The 21,037-nt window shown below is 44.3% G+C and overlaps 1 protein-coding gene across 1 annotated transcript in view; it reads left to right on the forward strand.

Moving 5' to 3' along the window:
* The window catches only part of grip2 (glutamate receptor interacting protein 2), a 418,148-nt gene that overhangs the window by 393,922 nt on the left and 3,189 nt on the right, over positions 1-21,037 (forward strand). The window contains exons 20-23 of the mRNA XM_033036792.1: positions 2,762-2,918; positions 5,455-5,566; positions 12,401-12,637; positions 18,813-18,959. Of these exons, the coding sequence (XP_032892683.1) occupies positions 2,762-2,918; positions 5,455-5,566; positions 12,401-12,637; positions 18,813-18,959 (653 nt within the window). The remainder of the gene's footprint in view (positions 1-2,761; positions 2,919-5,454; positions 5,567-12,400; positions 12,638-18,812; positions 18,960-21,037) is intronic.

Below are 21,037 nucleotides of genomic sequence, written 5' to 3' on the forward strand. Positions count from 1 at the left end.
TTAGAACTTGTATTGAACTTCTCATCAGAACATTTTTTAATGTATTAAAACTTGAAAAGGTTTTCTTTTTTAATTTCATATTTCCAGCATCTATACTTTTTATTTAATTTCAATCTGGACAGTAATTGGCTACTTAGAAAGGTCATGACTGACTCATGGTAGTACGGTCATCTTGATTAGCTATGGACTGGCTCCATTCTACAGAGTTTTGAACTTTACATCTCAATGTACTCAGGTCATGGTGAAGCAATATTTAAATATTAAAATCAGAATTTCGCGTTCACTATCCAGCTGTAACTGACAGTGCTGATGGTATTTCTGCTCACTTTCCTAATCAGAACACAGAACCAGGATATTGGAATCTGATTGATGGTGTTTGCTGCCATCATGTGGTAGTGATTTTTGTTGTACAGAACACATCATGGAAACAGGCCCTTCGTCCCAACTACGTCCCTGCATTTGGCCCATATCCCCCTAAACATACCCTGTCAATGTACCTGTCTAAATTGTTCTTGAACGTTGTGATGGTACCTGTCTCAGCTATCTCCTCTGGCAGCTTGTTCCATACATCAACAACCCTTTGTGTAAAATAATAGAAAGATTAAATGAGAACTTACCGTTTGAAGTTTGATCATTATTTTATGAGAAGTTGAAGTGAGGGAATACATGAAGAGCCCGCCAGTCCGCATGCGCGCCAATCTTCAGAGCAGCTGTATGAAACCACAGACTAGTTGCTGAACTTAAGCTATAGAAAGATTAACAACCTTAGAATTACCAAATTATCGTTATGAGAAGTAGGGTTGGGAGCGGAGGGCACGTATTCCCTCACTTCAACTTCTCATAAAATAAAGATCAAACTTCAAACGGTAAGTTCTCGTTTAATCTTTCTATTTTATATCGAAGTCACGTGAGTGACTACATGAAGCCTTCAAAGCTCTGTGGTTTCATGCAGTGAACCAGTCTCCATGAAGACACACTGCTCCAGTCGACCAACCATGGTTGAAGAAACGTACTTCATTGAAACATGATGTTAATTTTCAAACATGTCCATGCTTTAATGGAAAAAATAGTCCCTTCACATCAGGGATAAACAGTTGATTCAATTAACACAACTTAAAATTTTGCTAGCAAATAAACCAGGCCTGGTAATTGGTTTATTATAAAATGTCTGAAAAGTTCGCTCGTCGGCCCATCCTGCTGATGCAAGAATGTGATCCAGCGGAACTTCCATATTACTCGCTGCCGAAGTAGCTGCAGCCCTAGTAGACTGAGATTTAAATACATCAGTATCCACTCCCGCGTTAGCTAAAACGCATCTTAACCACCTAGAAATGGTCTGCACCATTACCCTTCTATGTGGTTTTTTATGACTGATGAAGACAGTCCATTTGCTGCCTCAAAGGTTTTTTGTAACCTTTATGTATTCTTTAATATATGTAACCACACATAATCTGCAATCTGGTGGATATGCCAAGAGCTCCAACTTAAAGCCTAGTGCACCTGATCTGCTCTACTTAAGTAACTCATCTATATAAAAGGTCACATTATTATCAAATATAACTGCCTTATCCAGCCTCATCGTTGCGCTGAGTGGGAGGAATATAGCAACCCTGAACCAGGAGTAGCCACAGGCGTTTGAGTCGAACTGCCTGCGTATGCCTCCATAGCACGGAGCATATTATGTGCCAGCATCTTTTCCATTAGATGCTCCAACTGAGACAAACGGCCTATTACATCTGTCATGGATGTGGGAGCAGTATCCTCCTGGCCTGAATCGTCCGACAGGACTTGTCTCATTGATTTTGCTGTGGCTTTTCCCCCCCTTCGGGGCTCCCAAGCTGCTCCCTTTAGGAGCCAAATCAGAGCTAGCTGTGCAGACCGGAGCTGCCAGCGACTCTGAGGTAGAAATGGACGGCCGCCGGCTTCCCGCACTGCCGCGGTCTTCTGCTGCCGGATTTACAGCGGCCCGTCTTGGTTTTGTCCGAGGCTTCTCCATAGTAAAAATCTAGAGACACGTTGGAATTACACACAAAATACTCCCTGTGCACATTTGCACTTACCTGAAAGGTTTTTAAACTTACCGACGTTCCCCCCAGCCAAACCACGGGCCATGCGTTTGACGTATTGGCGCGCATGCGGGCTGGCGAGCTCTTCACGTAGTCACTCACGTGACTTCGATATAAAATTAGCCCTCAGGTTCCCATTACATCTTTCCCCCCGACACCTTAAACCTATGTCCTCTGATTCTCGATTACCCAACTCTGGGCAAAAAACTCTGCGTTTACCTGATCTATTCCTCTCATGATTTTGAGAGAGATCTCTATAAGATCACCCTTCATCCTCCTGCGCCTCAAGGACCAAACCCCTAGTCTGCTCAACCTCTCCCTACAGCTCTCTTGAGTCTTGGCAACATCCTGGTAAATTTTCTCTGAACCCTTTCGAGCTTGACAACATTTTTCTTATAACATGGTGATCAAAACTGAACACAATAGTCTAAATATGGCCTCACCAACGTTTTATATTTCTGCAACATGGCCTTCCAACTTCTATACTCAGTACTTTGACTGATAAAGGTCAATGTGCTGAATTGTCCCTAGTGTGTAGGATAGAACTAGTGTATGGGCGATTGCTGGTGGGAGGGAACTCGTTGGGACGAAGGGCATGTTTCCATGCTGTATCTCTAAACTAAACTAATCATGGGCAAGGTTAGGGACTCTGGTGTAATGCCTGCATTATTGCAACATTCTTCATTGACGTTTAGGTTCCTACCATCATCAGTCTGGAGGGGCTGTGCTACCACCTCATGGGGAGCAGGATACAAGCCGAAGGAGCAGCCTGCCTGCACAAAGCAGTCGTCGGAAGAGCTATCCCTGCACAGATGGTGCCTTCAGCAAGGATGATTGGGACAAGGCAGCTGGGTAAGAGAAGGATCTCCATTGCAATTCTGTTCCAGTCACCACTTCTTCTTCCACAGTTGAGTGTGCTTCAGTTCAATGGGAAACATTTATTACTGACTGTCAGTCAGGAAGATTTTTTTGCTACCCCAAAGTTGGTGCGTCTCTGTACCTGAACTACACTTCTCTTTCCAGTGTGGCCCCCGATCCTTCTCCCACTGAAAGTGGCAGTCCTATCCTTGGACTGGCCCAGGAATGAGGTCCCACCCAGGCCCAAGGGGGTTGCCAAAGCACCCAGATATCAAATACTTGTCATGTTTTAAAAAAACTTAAATGCACACTCTCAAAAACATTGAAAATATATGGTTAAAATCAAATAGAAAGCTTCACTTCCTGGCAGTCACCCAACTCTTCATTGAAGAGACCTATGTGTTCCTGATTCTTTGCATCAGTCAGGTTCATTAATCCTTCCTCCTATGGCCCCTAGAGAAAGGAATACAGTGGATTCACAACAGCTGAATAAAGAGCCTGCAGATGAATGGGGGAGGGTGGGGAAAGAGGTCTAACGCCTTTGAGGATACAAATCATCAACTTAAAGAAGGGACATTGCGTGACTATCTCTGAAAATTGAATTGATTTATTTTCCAAAATGTATTTTATTTATAATATTTATAGCAAATACAATGAGGACATGTCTTTCTCTGTACCATCAGTTCCCTTAGCAGCCACACCACTCAGGTTTTCTCATTAAACAATGCAGTCAGACCATGAGGTGTTACACAGGGCCAGCCCCTGTGTCCAGCAGCAGCAGAGTCCCAGACTGTTTCCTCCCCGCAGAGCCTTTGCGGTGTCTGCACCCTCAGTGGGTCCCTCAGCACTTGCTCCTCCATCATGGGATGTGCCCGTGGAATGTGCATTTTTGTGCGAATTAAATCAAAAAAAATTCCACATCTGTCCCTTTTTATTTCCAAAAATATACTTTATTCATAAAAATGCATGCAGGAAATGCAGCATAATCAGTACATGGCTTCCTTCACAAATCATTCCATTGACAAGTGCATCAATCCATTCATGTTCCTCTTTAAACAGTCCACCCATCATGCATGTACAGCGATAGGCCAGGCTACAACATCACTGTAAAAAATATAACAAACCCATTAAAACTGCAACCTCACACCCACTATTTAGAACACTAAGAATTTATCATGCAGTATCTGTGTTTTAAACAGATTTTTAATTTCAAAAATAGACTTTATAAATGTAAATCATACCAGATAGTACATGGCTTTTATTACATTCAGAGTGTTGACAATTCAATAGCTTTGTGGTGTCATCAAATTAATACATTCTATGTGCAAAGTACTATTGCCACTCAAGAAGGCTCTTTGAATAATGCACCATTTAAGTGTTTGTGAGATGATTACAGAGGAATAACCGCTCATGTTCAGTTAGTAGGACCTTAGATTGCAGTCCCTCCCCACAAAGGCTTTGCATTGGCTACACGATCTTCAGTGCATTCCTCAGCACATACTCTCAGAGCCTGGAATGTTTGCAGTTGGCAGCATTCCCTTACACATTCCTCATGCTCCTGGAAGACCAACAGGTTTCTGGCAGCCTTTCACCGAGTTGATGATTTTCAAGCAGCACTTGATGTCTGTCTCGGTATGCGTCCCTGCGAACAGTCCTGAAATGTTCTCACTTATTTAAACCCTTGACTGAAGCCCAAAAGGAGGTCTGAAAGTCAGGATATTGCTTCCCTTTTTGAGGCCACGTGCATGTGTATTTGAATGTGGTAGCTTTTCATACTGTCCTCATTGTGTCTCCATCTTCACCATGTTGTCTGTTACATTGTCTTTGTTTTTTTTCTCTTCTCAGGTTGTCTGTGTCTCAACTCTGAGCTCTTTTGTCATCAACCTTCTCACTGCCCAGGACGTTCCCTGCACCTCCCTCCCCTCCATCCTACATACTCTCCTGCATCTTCTGTGTTTCACCGGTGCAATTCCTCACCATGTATTGTTTTAGCTGAATCACTATCCTTTGGTGATTTGTTCTTTCTTGCTGTCGTTCAGGGCCCACATGTGCCCATGATCCATGTACCTATGTGACTATCCTGGGGCCACTGGTACCACGTTCAAATCCCCACTCGTCATCCCCTGCTCCTAAGTAAGAACACGAAATGGGAGAAGGGAAGGCCACCAGACCCCGCCAGCTTGACCAACCATTCAATATGATGTTGGACAATCTAACCCAGGCCACAACTCCTCCACTGGGTAGGTTCCCCATAGCCCCCAATCCCCCGATCCTACAAACGGTATCGGCTTCCCCCTTAAACACCCCTGGGCTCCACAACCCTCAGGAGCGGAGAATTCCCAAGGTTGCCCACCAGAAGCCAGCAGAACTCCAGTCCTTTGTCCTGTCCCCATCCCCCAGCTTTCCCATTTCTCCACTCTTCCTCACCTCTCCCCAGGTTCAGTTCAGTCAGGGAATCGTGACCTTTGCCCCATTGGTGCTGAGGGCATAGAGGTGAAGATACTGACACTTTGGTTCGTACGTTAAACAGATTCCTTAGCAATCACAACGGATCCGACCAAGACCAGGAAGACAAGTTTTGGTCTCAGGCCCTGGAAGATTTAGAAACATGTGGACAGTCTGAACTGTTGAGAGAAATTGAGGTAACTGCTCTTGTTTTATTGTTGCTGTGCTCTGTAAATCTCAAGATGCTCCGGCTGGGCCAGACTTCTGCCCTCCTCTCACCTTGGTTGGAAATGTTGTTGGTGTGTGTGGTTGTGGATAATCTCTGCACATTATCACTTTGTTACCCGGGCGATGGATGGATGTGGTTAGGGTCGGCGGTGTTGGTGTGTTTCCTCTCATCTTGTTTCATTGCCGGGGAACCTGCTGGAGATGCCCGCTTGTGCCCACTGGGTAGGTGAGGACGCAAAGAACGGATTATCAAACCACATGCCATGGTAAGACCTTTCTCCTTGCCAGGTGGCACAGGCAAGTACTCTCAGTAATCACCCACATTTGTGCCACAACATTCTAAATGCACATGTGTGCCCCAGCCTCCTTAAGTAGGCAAAATTAAAATCCCCACATACAGCAAGGCATAGGAAGAGCAGCAGGAGTGGGACCATCTTCCTCAGTGCAGTCTGAAAAAACAAGAAATAACATGGTGCACCTGATTCCAGAAAGCAGTATTCCCAACCTGTGTATCAATACCTCAAAGGATATATTTTAACACAAAGGATTTTTGTCCACCAATCACTGGTATCAGTTAATTGAAGCTAATGCCCACTGAATTTAGTCCTCTATCAAATCAGTTTTACTCCTAGCTATTCCATCAGCAATCCATTATTTATTCATTATTAAATGAGGTACAAAGTTTCATTAAAAGTGGCATCACAGGTAGATAGGGTGGTCTAGAAATCTTTTGGCACATTGGCCTTTATCAGTCAAAATTTTGTGTATAAGACATTGGTAAGGCCACATTTAGAGTATTGGGATCAGTTTGGGGCACCATGTTATAGGAAATATGTTGTCAAGCTGGAAGTGGTGCAGAGAAGATTTATAAGATTGTAGTGAGTGGAGTCATACACACGTCAAAATACAACACTTATTTATTAAAGTCCATTTACAGCACTTGTGAAAACAAGTCTGACTTAGGTAACTTCCGGGACCCGAAACTTGCACTTCAGGGGATTGAGTTTGAGCTGAATGTTTTTGGCATGGTCCAGCACTTTCTTCAGATTAGCGTCATGCTCAGCCAAGTCGTGCCCGTAGACGAAAATGTCATCAACAATAATGGCGCATGGATACCCCGCAAACAGTTGTACCATTGTGCGCTGGAAAACCTAGCTTGCAGAGTTGATGCCAAAGGGCATTCTCAGGAATTTGTAATGGCCGAAGGGGGTGCCGAACGTGGTAAGGTTCGACGAGTCTGTGGCCAGCAGAATCCACCAAAATGAACTTTTGGCATCCAGAACGGAGAACACTGATGCGTTGCCTATTTGAGCAGCAATTTCCTCTATCGTTCACATAAGGTAGTGCGGGTGTTTGATAGCTGTGTTGAGATTCCTGTAGTTTATGCAGATATGGATTTCCTCCTTGTTCTTCTTCGTTGCAATCACCACGGTGGAAACCTAGTCAGATGGGTCAGTAATTTCAGCAATGACATCCAGGGAGACCATCCGCTTGAGCTCATTATGTACTCTGTCACACATGGCACGCGGAACACGGTGTGGTGCTCGAACCACAGGAGTTACTTAGAGATCAACAGCGATGTTGTACTTGAGGGGCAGCTTACCAAGCTCATCGTTATATAGTTCTCTATATTGAGAGAGTATTTGCTGAGTGGGGCCCTCAGCGAGAAAGAGTTGATGGACAGCGCGGCCAAAGTAGACTAGGCCTAGATCGTGACATGCATTGATACCAAGTAGAGTTTCAGAATCCCCCTTGACTATATAAAACTTTACGGTATGAGATTGCTAGTCTATGATGCAGTTTAAATCAGTTTGTCCAAGGGGGTGTAGAACATCACCCCCATAGGCCTGAAGCGTGGCCGAGGCCTTTTCAACATGTTCAGCATTATATATTTTTTTAAACTCAGATAACGAGATGACATTGCATTTCGCTCCGGTATCAATCTTTGCAATCACAGGCTTGTTATTCACAAACATGGTTACCTCAGGGTCAAGTTGCTCATTAGAGGAAGGGAGGAGAGAGTGGATGGCTGAACTGTTATCTTCACTTTCAGAGAGCTGAGCGGAGGATGGCACCTCAAGCTCTCGGCTTTCGTTATCAGCAAACTCATGTTGTGACAGGTGCAAACTCGGCCTTGGGACGGATTGAGTCGCAAGGGAATGGCAACATTTTGCAAAGTGGTTGAATTTCTTGCAGAAATTGCAAATTTTACCATAAACAATACAGAACTCCCGACCCGGAGCATGAGAATAGTTACAATTAGGACATCGAGCAGTAGACCTTCTCTGCTGCCAGGCTGGGGAAGGCTGCGGATGCCTGTTACGACAGGAGTGTCTGTAAAGTTAACATTATACTGCGAGTGCTGGCCAGAGATCACAGACTTAGTGTGAGATATCGTCATCTCAGCAATCTGACAGGCATGTTCAGCTTGATAAAGAGACAGCTCAGTGTTACGAAGTAATTTGTCTCTCACCTTGTCATTAAGCATACCTCCAACGAGTTTGTCCCGGATCAGTTCATTGTATAAATCTAAAAAATGACAGTGTGCAGCCATGTGTTTCAAGTCACTAATAAAACACTATCGGCAACTTGTTGCATACGAGCAAAAAACTCGGTATGTTCGATAATAGAGTTTGAGGGGAGGTCACACAACTCTAAACTTTGCAAGTAGGACAGCAGGGTCATCAATCGTTTCGGCAGGCATTTGGATCTGTCCGTTTGCGTCTAAAACAGCAGGCTCAAAAGTAAAATGGTCTCCAAGTGGAGGTGTGGGTTCGTATCCCACTTCTGACACCATGTAACGAGTAGAGTCGTACACATGTTAAAATACAACACTTATTTATTAAAGTCCACTTACAGCATTAGTCTGCAGGACGTTACAGTACCTAACAGCTACTCAGACTGAATTACGTAAGCAAACTCTTGGTATAGCTCTTGCATATTAGGCGGAGCAACTACTAACTAGCACTACAATTGGTTAGTAGGAAACAACCAATCTACAAAGATGTTGCCAGAACTTGAGGGCTTGAACTGTAGGGAGAGGTTGAACAGGGTAGGACTCTATTCACCTGAGCACAGGAGGATGAGGGGTGTTCTTATAGAGGTGTACAAAATCATGAAAGGAATAGATTGGGTAAATACAAAAAGTATTTTCCCCTGAGTAGACGATTCAAGAACTAGAGGACAGGTTACGGTGAGGAGGGAAAGATTTAACAGGAACCTGAGAGGTAACTTTTTACACAAAGGTTGGTAGGTATATGGAACAAGCTGCCAAATGAGGTAGTTGGGGTAGGTATTATCATAACATATAAGAGACATTTGGACAGGTACATGGATAGGATAGGTTTATAGGGATATGGGCAGATGGAACTGCTATAAATGTGGCATGTTGGTTGGCATGGCCCAAGATGGGTCGAAGGGCCTGTTTCCACACTGTATTACTATGACTCTATGAGTCAGTGATAAAAACAAAAGCTACTTGTCAGTAACAATGAAACTGAAGGTACTGGGTTGTCATTTAAATAATTATCTTCAGAGAAGCAAAACTGCTACGGTACCTTTGTGTGGTCTGGCCTGTATGTGACTTCAGACCTTTAAATACCCTCTGAAATGAATAAGCATGCCACTCAGTTCACGGGCAATTAGCGATGAGCAATAAATCCTGACTTGGATTTAAAATAAATATCAGAACGTTAATGTTCACTACATTTTCCTCTGCTGAGGACTGTGGGGCTCACTTCATTGGGCAGAATTAACCTAACAATACCTTCCTCCTGGTTTCAAGGCAGGAATATATCAACCAAAATAGTTCTTCCATGCACTCTTTGAAAGCAGCCCCCTCCCTTTACTCTGAGATTTCCCCAAGCAATATTAGCTGAAGTACTCTAATCCCACACTCCATATTTATTGGACCTCCCCCGACAAGTTCACTGCACATTTACTCCTCAATCTATTCCTACCATCAGCTGGCCTTTGGAAAACACCTAACAGACCCCTTGCACTCACATTCTGGCCACCTCAAATTGTTCATTATCTGTCACTCACACTACAGTACTGCAACCCAGTCCTTTCTTCAATTTCTTGTCTTTTCTGAGCCAGGAACTTTGAAACCAGGAATGCCTGTTCCTATTATTTAGTTTAGTTTAGTTTAGAGATACAACGTGGAAACAGGCCCTTCGGACCACCGAATCGGCACCGACCAGCAATCCCCGCACATTGACACTATCTTACACACACATGGGACAATTTACACTTACTGTATACCAAGCCAATTTACCTACACATCTGTACATCTTTGGAGTGTGGGATGAAACCGAAGATCTCGGAGAAAACCCACACGGGGGTCATGGGGTGAATGTACAAAATCCGTACAGACAGCACCCGTAGTCAGGATCGAACCCGGGTCTCTGGCGCTATGGGTGCTGTAAAGCAGCAACTCTACCGCTACGCCACTATGCCACCCTGCACATTGTTGGTTCTTGTTTCACCATTGTATCATGTCTGTTTGCAGCTGAAAACGCACTCTCTGTGTTTGCATACATTCATTCTACACATACCATTCACTTTGTTGTAAACTGCTCCCAGCTCCCATACTATTTCTTGATATCCACCTCATCCATTCTTCAGAGCTCTTTGTTCTTTGTTTGCATGACTTCTTGCCAGCACCCATCCCACTGCCTAATTAGTCCAAACCCCAACCGCTCCAAATCTCACCATCTAGCACGGCTGTGATTCCAATCCTACCAAGGTGCAACCATCCATCTTGAAGAGGTCCATCCTGCCACTAGAAGCATTAGGTTTAGAGTTGGGAATGGGAAGCCTGATGCCCTCTCTCCAGCACATATCTCCAGCTGTGCACTCATGCCCCTGTCTTCTTTCCTCTCTGTTGATCTCGCTTTGTGTGTATCAACACTGGTTTCAATATAAAACCCATGCAATAACTCAAGGCTGTTCATTTGAAATGTGCACCAGATGTGAACCGGAACCATGAAATTCTTACTTACCGCAGCTTCACAGCCTCATTTAATGCAACATCAACAAAAATAAATATACAGCAAATTGTTAGTTACACCAAGTAAACCAGACCACGATAGTGCAAAAACTAAAGTATGTATACAACTAGTTTCAAGGTAGTGTGACCCAACCAGCTACAGTGGTCGCTAAATGTTGCGTATTGACAAAAATGAGCCATCCGCTTTTATTGATGAACGATTGGCCTGTCCGTGCATTAACAGTGCTCATCAATTAATGTAATGATTGTGGAACTCAATGGTGAATACTGTGGATATTACAGACCATCCAAATAGATACTGTTAAAAATCCCCCTTGCCTCTGTTTACTTTTATCAATGCAGATATATCAGCTGAGAAAATTCTTAGTTTTGGAGAGAGGGTCTCCACACTGTCTTTCTGTCCATATCTGTTCCTACCAGGTGGCTTGCTTGGGATCCTGTCCAACTGCAGATGCCACAATGAGAGAAAATTAGCCCAAGTTGCTTTGAAGTGAGATTAGGACATGCCACAGAGCTAGGGAATCACAGAGAGATACAGCAAGGAAACATGCCAGTGCTCAACCAACCATTTTGCCAAAACAGTGGAGGACCATAAACAATAGACAGTAGGTGGAGGAGTAGGCCATTCGGCCCTTCGAGCCAGCACCGCCATTCAATGTGATCATGACTAATCATCCACAATCAGTACCCCGTTCCTGCCTTCTCCCCATATCCCCTGACTCAGCTATCTTTAAGAGCTCTATCTAACTCTCTTGAAAGTATCCAGAGAACCGGCCTCCACCTCCCTTTGAGGCAGAGAATTCCACAGACTCACAACTCTCTGTGTGAAACTCTCAGTTTCCTCATCTCCGTTCTAAATGGCTTACCCCTTATTCTTAAACTGTGGCCCCTGGTTCTGGACTCCCCCAACATCGGGAACATGTTTCCTGCCTCTAGCATGTCCAAACCCTTAATAATCTTACATGTTTCAATAAGATTGTCTCTCATCCTTCTAAATTCCAAAGTATACAAGCCCAGCCGCTCCATTCTCTCAGCATATGACAGTCCCGCCATCCCAGGAATTAACCTTGTAAACCTACGCTGCACTCCCTCACAGCAAGAATTACATCTGTAATTCAATTCTCCAAAAAGTTGTTGATACAGGCAAATTAAAGTCTTTATGATGATTAAGCAGCTTCATAGGATAGATGGAGAGTAATAGATTCCTCTGATAACACTGTGCAGAATCAATGGGTGTGAGCTTAATTGGAACGGTAAGTCAGGTAATGAAAGGACTTTAAGGCAAAAGGCAAAGTACAGAGAAATCTGTTCCCAAATGACAGATGGAATGGGCGGAAGACACTGAAAATTTCAGATCTGAACTCATTACATTTGGCTGGATATGGCTAATAAGAGCCATGAAGCAAAGATAAATGGAGCAGGTGGGCAGACCATCCATGATCTAATGACATGGAGATTTAGTTTAATTTAATTTTGATTAGTTTAGAGATACACCTGGAAACAGGCCCTTCGGCCCACTGCATCCATGCCAACCAGTGATCCCCATACACTAGCACTATGCTACACACAAGGGACCATTTACAATTTTACCAAACCTGTATGTCTTAGGAGTGTGGGAAGAAACCCAGAAACCTCACACGGGCACAGGGAGAACAGACAAACGCGGGTCTCTGGTGTTGTAAGGCAGTAACTCTACCACTGCGCCACTGTGCCGCACCGATGAGATGAGAGGCTGCATGTGCTGCTGTCTCCCATGTTGCCAGATCCGCTACAACTCCCTGTCTCTCCACAGGCTTCCATAATGTCTGGAACTGAGCTGACTTTGGGAATCGAAGGGCATCTGTCACAATCCGTGGAGCATCCTGGCTTGGACAAGCTGCAGGCTGAGGGCTCCACAGCCGAGTGCAGTGAGGGCCAGAGTGAACACTCGCTGGCAACTGTGACGGCAAAGGACAAAATACTGGAGTTGAAGAAGATCAAGGAGGAGATCAAAGAAATAACGTTGCCCACTCCTGTGGAATTACACAAGGTGAGTCCATAATCAGCAAGAAACAATGTCTGGAAATTCCTGTCCTACAGTGTTAGGGAGGCTGAGTGTGGGTCGGACTGGAGAGAGCAAGTGTGGGATGTTGGTGAAAGATGCATTATTCATCAGGTCATTGTTCAGGAAGAGATCAAATCCCTGGGCTTGTGCAGTAAAAGGAGAGCAATCCAATCCATGATTGGTGGAAGTGGCATGTTATGAGCATGAGGTGGCCACCAAGCCAATTTGAGCAGAACCCTGACTACTACCTCCTTCAACAGAAAGGAATTTATGAGGAGATGCCCAGCACAAAGAGGGATTGTGACTGTGTGTGTGAAACTGAGCACAAATGAAATAAGGAAGTTTCAAAAGTCTTTTATTATCACATGTACCAATTAAGGTACAGTGATATGTGAATAACCTTACAGTCAAATGAAAAAAAAGCAACAAGACACACAACTACATAAAATTTAACATAAAAATCCACCACAGCAGATTCCCAACATTCCTCACTGTGATGGAAGGTAAAAAAGTCCAAACTTCTTCCTCTTTATTCTCCTGCGGTCGAGGCAGTCGAACCATCCGTCGGAGCGATCGGAGCTCTCGCAGCCGTCGGTTGAAGCTCCCGCGTCAGGGCAGCTGAAGCTCCCACGTTGGGGAGATCGAAACTCCCGTATCGGGGCGGTCAAAGCTCCTGTGGCTTGGAGTTCCTGAAGTCGGTCTCTGGCCAGAGACCGCGAGCTCCGTGATGTTAAGTCTGCAAGCATCCACAATTGGAGCTCCGAGGTCGATCCCCGACAAAGATGTTAAATTCCCGTAGGCACCCACGGTGGAGCTCTCAAAAGTCAGTCTCCAGCAAAGGCCGCCAACTCCTTGATGTTAGGCCGCAGTGCAGACGGCGATACGATACAGAAAAAAATTGCATCTCCATTGAGGTAAGTGATTGGAAAAAGTTTCCCTCAACCCCCTTCCCCCCACCCTCCACATAAAACAAGCTAAAAACACTTAAAACATACATTTAACACATATTATTTAAACACAAAGAAGGAAGGGACAGACAGACTGTTGGCGAGGCAGCCATTGCTGGCGCCACCCAGTGGTCACAAAGTGTCTGGCTGTGAGTGTGTGTGTTTGTTTGTGTGTGTGCATCTGTGTGTGCGCATGTGCATGTGTGTGGACTCGTATGTATGTGAGTGTGCACGCGTAGGTGTGTGTGCGCGCATGTGTGTATGTGAGTGTGTGACTGAGAAAGTTATCACATATTGATGTTCCTAGCTGACTTTGCTGGGGATCTAAGCGTGGAGCACACACACAAACATACACACATATACATGCAAACAAGCTGACAGACACAGATGATCCACAAACACACACCATATATACACAGACATGCTTACAGATAACACTTCACATGCAGGAGAAACTAAATGATGCATATGGTGGTGCTGGCTGGGGGAGGATGGTGAGGCCTTTTAATCACAACTGACCTGAATGTAGGAAGTAGAGGGAAAGGAATGAGGATGGAAAGAAGACTTAGTGTTGGAACGGTGAGAGAAACAGGAACCCCCACTTGGTGCTACATTGCACAGTGCCGAGTTGTTAGAACATTCTGACACTCGGCTATGCTCAAGTTTGGAACATCTAAATAACAAAGACTCCTACACGAGACTCCTATTTATTTATTATAGCTCCACGTTCAACACCATAATCCAAACATCTCCAAACACCTAGACCTAGGGGTCAGCATTCCCTTCTGCCAATCGATTATTGACTCTGACCCACAAACCACAATTAGCGAGAATAGGTAACAAAATATACTCCACAATAATTCTCAACACTGGTGCCCTGCAAAAAGGGACCAGTTGTCAGCTCCTTATCATACTCCCTATACGCTCACGATTGTGCAGCCATATTCTGCTCTATCTCCATCTACAAGTTTGCAGATTAAACCACTGTAGCAGGCTGGATCTCAAACAATGATGAAATGGAGTTCAGGAAGGAGACAGAGGGTTTAGTAACATAGTGACAAGACACCAACCTCTCTCTCAAAGTCAGCAAGACGAAGGAGTTAATTATTGACAAAATAATGGGGTGGTAGTCTGATGTCCCAATGATGAAGAGCTTCAATCACATAAACAAAACATCATCAACAATCTAATCTGTCTAGAGTAACCACATTGAAGCTATGGCCAGTACAGCACACCAATGCCTCAGGAAATTGCAGAAAATTGTAGATGGAGCCCAGACTATCACACAAACCAGACTCCCCTACATCAACTCCAAAAATACTTCATACTGCCTTGGGAAAGCCACCAACATAATCAAGGATCTTATTCATTCTGCTCATTCCCTCTTCTCCCTGCTCCCATTAGGCTGAAGGTACAAAGGCTTGAAAGCGCATGCCACCAGATTCAGCAACAGCTTCTTACCCTCTATTATCAGGCTACTGAACAGTTAGGGATAGTCCTGAAAGTTAGGGATAGTCCCGAACGTCCGACCTGCCTTAATTGCGGACACTGGACTTTCTCTCTGCAAATCTAACACTACAGTGCTGTAAAACTAAATTCTGCACTCTGGTATTTTTCTCTTTGCACTACCTGTCGTACTTGTGTATGGCTTGATTGTACTCATGTATAGCATGATTTCATTTAACTGGATTTAACTTTTCACTGTATCTCGGTAAACACGTTAATAATAAACCAAAACCAATACTCTTGGTTTCCATTCCGAGCACATGATATCTATGATCCTGCACTTTGAACATAACATCTGATTCAAATAATCAATAAAAGCCAACAACAATAATTAAAATCATGACTAACCCTTCAGTCTTACCACTCCCTTCAAGTACATGGTCCTATGAATGTACTAGAGACTGAACTATTTTCCCATCCAAACTTGTCCAGAATTCTGGCAACCTTCTGAATGAATGATACTTTGCTTCTGCTACATGGTTACAGTTTACAGTTTAGTTTATTGTCACATGTACCGAGGTACAGTGAAAAGCTTCGTTGCATGCTGACCAGTCCACGGAAAGACAATACATGATTACAATCGAGTCATTTACATGATAAGGGAGTACCGTTTAGTGCAAAGTAAAGCCAGCAAAGTCCAAGGGTTACCAATGAGGTAGACAGTAGTCCAGGACTGCTCTCTTGTTATGGTAAGATGATTCAGTTACCTGATAACAGCTGGGAAGAAACTGTCCCTGGATCTGGACCTTTCTATACCCTTGCAGCCCCCATGTGATGTCAAGTGACAAAGTACGGAGGGCAAGATCAGCCGGTTACAACCTTGCACGAATGCCAAATCATCCAACTTTTGTGGGAAAATGCTGGAAGCTCCTTGTAGAACCATGGGGGAGATGATCTGTGCTCTTGTGCAAGCAGAGGAATCTGCATGCAGTTACATCCTGCAACACCGGGTGGTAGCAGAGGACAGCGTAGGCTTCTGCAACAGTTGAGATGAGAGTTATCTTGTCGTGAGGACAAACAGCTGCACCATTCAGAAGACAGACACTAAATGCTGGAGTAACTCAGGCAGCCTCTCTGTAGTAAAGGAATAGGTGATGTTTCGGGTCAAGACCCTGCTTCAGACTGAGAGTCAGGGGAAAGAGGAACGAGAGACAATAGATGGTACTTAGGAAAAATGAATGGAAGATTTGCAAAAAAGCAACGAGAATCAAGGAAAGGTGGGGCACCCAATAGGCCATTGTTGGCTGTGGGTTAGGTGACAACGAGTATGCAGACCATTCAACAACCTCCCAGAGTCACCTCATTGCATCGATGGTGCAGGAACATAGTTCCCAAATACATTGGCATGTCTCCGGCCCCGTGTGGGATGTTAATACTCTAGATCACTGCTACACCACATTCACCCCATCCCTCATCCTCTTGTCGGACGAAAAATCCTTTTGCTCTGCTCAGATTTTGCACTAACATCTTGCACAGTTCAGCTGTTTTGCACTCATATTAATTGTTGTATACCGTTCACTCCGAGCTTCATGCAAACAAGGATTTTCACTGCACCCTAATGTAAATGGTAATAAACTCATCTAAGGTGATGTGTCCATATGGGTTTCGAAATGGCTGAAGAATGTTGTTTCACCCAACAAAGGACACTCTAAGATTTGTCATTCACCTCCAAAATATCCATTTGGCAGATAGAACGCATGAATAGAGTGTACAATAGAGTGCATGTATAGTGCACAACAAAGTTAAGCTGATACCAGGCCATAAAACATTTTGCTTCAACCTAGGCCTGCATTTCCTATCTATACTCTTGTACACCACACAGAATGAATGATACTGAATGAATGAATGAATAATATTTTATGAATAATACTTTATTATCACATGTGGCATGTCACAGTGAAATTCTTTGTTTTGCATGCCATATACAAAGTATGCAAAGAGTTACCACATATAGAGTGCCAAGAAAGTTACAAAATGTTCAACATAGTCCCAATGGTCCCTTGTCATTCTCCATGGCCCCCCATGCCGTCTCCCTCATTGTTCTCTCGACGGCGGCCCCACGCTGTGTCCCTCCTTGTTCTCGGCGGCCACCCCAATCCAGGTCCCTCTTTGTTCTCTTGGCAGCACGTCCTCGGCTGACCTCCGGCACCCACAGCGGGCCCGGCCAATGTTTCAAGTCAGGACCATACTTCAGACTTCAGAGAAGACTAATGTTGGTCCCTTCTTTGTTCTTAGGCTCTCATCCCTCTGAATTGAATCTGACCTGCAAACACCCATTTGCACTAATCCCATTTGATTCTCTCCCATCAACTTTTCACATTCAAGAACAGCTTCCTCCCATCAACCATCAAGTTCGTGCACAACCCTACCTCAGTTCTGAACTACTATGGATTTCGCATTATTATAGTTTATATACATTTGTGTTTGCACTTTCATGGTCTAGTTTGGATGTCTAACAGGAATCGGACCTACACAGTGAATAGTAGGGCTTTGGAGAATGTTGTAGACCAGAGAGATTTAGGGGTGCATGTAGATAGTTCATTGAAAGTGATGTCATAGGTAGATATGGAGGTTAAAAAGGCTTTCAGCACGTTGGCCTTCAACAGTCTAGAGTATTGAGTACAGAAGTTGGGAGGTCATGTTGCAGTTATATAAGATATGGTGAGGCCATATTTAGAGTATTTTTGGAGTTGTTTTGTTTACCATGTTACAAGAAAAATGTTGTCAAGCTAGAAAGGATGCAGAAGAGATTTACCAGGATGTTGCCAGGACTCGAGGGCCTAAGCTACAGGGAGAGCTTGAGCAGACCAGGGCTTTATTCCTTGGAGCGCAGGAGGATGAGGGGCAATCTTATAGAGATGTACGAAATCATGAGAGGAATAGATCGGGTAAACACACAGTCTTTTGCCCAGAGTAGGGGAATTGAGATCCAGAGGACTTGGGTTTAAAGTGAGGAGGAAAGATTTAATATTAACCTGAGCGGTAACCGTTTTACACAAAAGTTGTTGGGTGTATGGAACGAGCTGCAGGAGGTAGTTGAGGCAGGTACTATCGCAACATTTAAGAAACATTTAGACAGGTACATGGATAGGACAGGTTTAGTGGGATATGGGCCAAACCTAGGCAGGTGGGACTAGTGTAGATGGGACATGTTGGATAGTGTGGGCAAGTTGGGCTGAAGGGCCTGTTTCCACGCTATATGACACTATCGCAAGAGAATTTACTTAGAATAACTGGCATTTACTGTATATTTATTGCTGTTGCTACTACATTTGATTTAGGTAACGGAGCAGGTAAGAATTTCATTATTCTGGTTCATATCCGGTGCATGTGACAAGTAAACACTCATGACTCTTGAACTTCCCTCAAATTCTACACACTCAGTGTCATTCATAGCAGCCAATTAATCAACCAGTCCCCACATCTTTGAGATGTGGGTGGAAACTGGAGGATCTGGGAATCCCAGGTAGTATCAGGGAGAACCTGCAAACTCCACACAGACAGCGCCCGAGGTCAGGATCGAACCCAGGTCTCCGGCGCTGTGTAACATTGACTTTACCCGATGGGGCACTGTGCCTGCCACCTGTACTCTCCATATTTTAATGTTAAAATAAAAAGTTCATAACTGTTATATGCCATTTACTATTGTAATTTGGTTTGAATTTAAAAAAAGAAACCTTTGTTGAGAAGCAACATTCTTTTCCCAGATTACGATCCATAAACAATCCGAGAATGAAGAGTTTGGTTTCAGTATTTCGGACGGCCTCTTAGAAAAAGGGGTTTATGTGAACTTGATACGGCCGAGTGGGCCAGCTGATGGCAGTGGGCTCCAGCCCCATGACCGGATAGTGCAGGTAAGAGGGAAGTTATATTTGTTCCTTGGGACCTTTGCATCACTTTGAGAGGACGGTAAAGATTCCCCATCCCTAGTTGCCCCAGTGAAGGTGGTGCTGAGCTGCTCTCCTGAACTACAATGCTCCTACCCGTGAAGATGCTCCCATCGTGTTCTTGCGCAAGTTCCAGAATTTAGACACAACAACAAAGAAGAACTGGGATGTAAAGCTGTTGTGAGACTTGGAGAGAACCTGTGTGTGGTGGAGCTTTGTCGACCCGAAACGTCCCCGGTCCATTTTCTCCAGGGATTTTGCCTGGCCCACTGAGTAACTCCATCACTTTGTGTCCTTGCTCCTTTCGTGGTGATGTTCCATGCATCTACAGGGCCTTGTCTTTCTTGGTGGTAGTACCTCACGAGTTGTGAGAGGTGATGTGAACTTTGCAATGATGAAGTGCTTGTGTAGCAGGAAACATTGCTGCCAATTTGGAAACTATGAGATCCCACAAGCAATGGGGTTAACCTCTAGATCATGCAGTTCCAGTGGTGGAGGGATCCGAGTGTTGCAATTTAACCGTTTTATATTTGCCATGCAATCTGTGACGAGAAACATAGAGCTCTTAAGGTTTCATCTGAAAGACATTGACCACATGGCCATACAATGTAAGTCTCCTGGGAGTGTCAGCCTGGATTATGGTCAAGTAGTGAATGGGCCACAGACCATGTCCGAGTTGCCATGGGGAAACCACTCAGACTAATATCTTTTTCCTGGAGATAGACACAAAACGCTGATGTCACTCAGCGAGCCAGGTAGCATCTCTGGAGAGAAGGAATAGGTGATGTTTCAGGTCGAGACCCATCTTCAGACTCGCCCCTCTCCTGGGTGGCCTGCTGCTAGTGTTGACTTGCGTCACGTCAGCTGGTAATGTTTCAGGATCAACCAGTTTTTAAGGGCACACTGGAAGGAATGCTACAGTTACCCCAACCCCTCACAGTTGAGCAAAGAGTGCTGGTGCTTTAGCTCATTTGGGGAGGGAGGGAATAACACAGATAAGTGGGAATAAAGGAAATAATTTCTCTAGATTTGTCCTGAGGACGATGGCAAGTTGAAAAGTTGGCTACAGAAATGTGTTGACTTGTGTACTGCCTAAGTGAGGTCTGCTGTATGATTTTACCGGGTTGCATGCAAAACAAAGTGTTTCACTGTACCTAGGTGCATGTGACAATAAAGTATCATTGAATTGAATTATTGAATCATTGATGCTCAGGATTTATTGCTTGTCCCTCGTTTCCATTGCGAAGGTAGAAGTGGGTTTTCTCACCGAACCACTTCAGTCTGTTAACTCCCACAGCAAAGCAGATAGGATGTCCAAATCTCTTCAGTCTGCAACAGTGTTCAAATCAGGATGGTGCACGAGCAATGATGGTGGTATTCTCATGGTGTTGTTGTTCTTACACTGTCCTCTGTGATCGTGATCAGAGTCAGGAGATGCTGTCACAGGTAGCCTAGCAAGTGCAACCTAGGGCTACCTGATGTTGTGAAGTGTGTGCAGTATTAACTGCAACAGAAGGAAAACATTGTCCCAGATGGTACAAGAGGCTTGAGGTAACTCTCAGGGTACAATGGGCACGTGTTTGAAGTAGACTGAGATACAGCACTCTGGAGAGAAAGCAGGGTTAAGGGATAAATGTTGAACCTCACACAACAATGATGGCACTTGTTAGCTAATACTCTCTAATCCAGATTAATGCCTGGATTAGAGGGTATTATCAAAAAAGAAAGGTTGGACACATGGGCTGTTTCCTCTAGAATGCTGAAGGCTGAGGGGAGTCCTGTTAGAATATAAAATAATGAGGTTAGTCAGAACCTTTTTACCAGGGTGGAAGTATTAAACAGTAGTGGACATAGCTTTAAATTAAGTGGGGCAAAGTTTAAAGGCGATGCACAGGGCAAGTTCTTTACAGAAGATGTTGGGTGCCTGGAACACGCAGCCAGAGGTGGTGGTGGAGGCAAATATGATAGTGGCTGTTAAGAGACTATTGGATAGGCACATGGATATGCACCATGTGTAGACAGAGGAGATTATTTTATCTTGGCAT

The sequence above is a fragment of the Amblyraja radiata genome, chromosome 18 (assembly GCF_010909765.2).
Source record: "Amblyraja radiata isolate CabotCenter1 chromosome 18, sAmbRad1.1.pri, whole genome shotgun sequence".
Lineage (NCBI taxonomy): Eukaryota > Metazoa > Chordata > Chondrichthyes > Rajiformes > Rajidae > Amblyraja > Amblyraja radiata.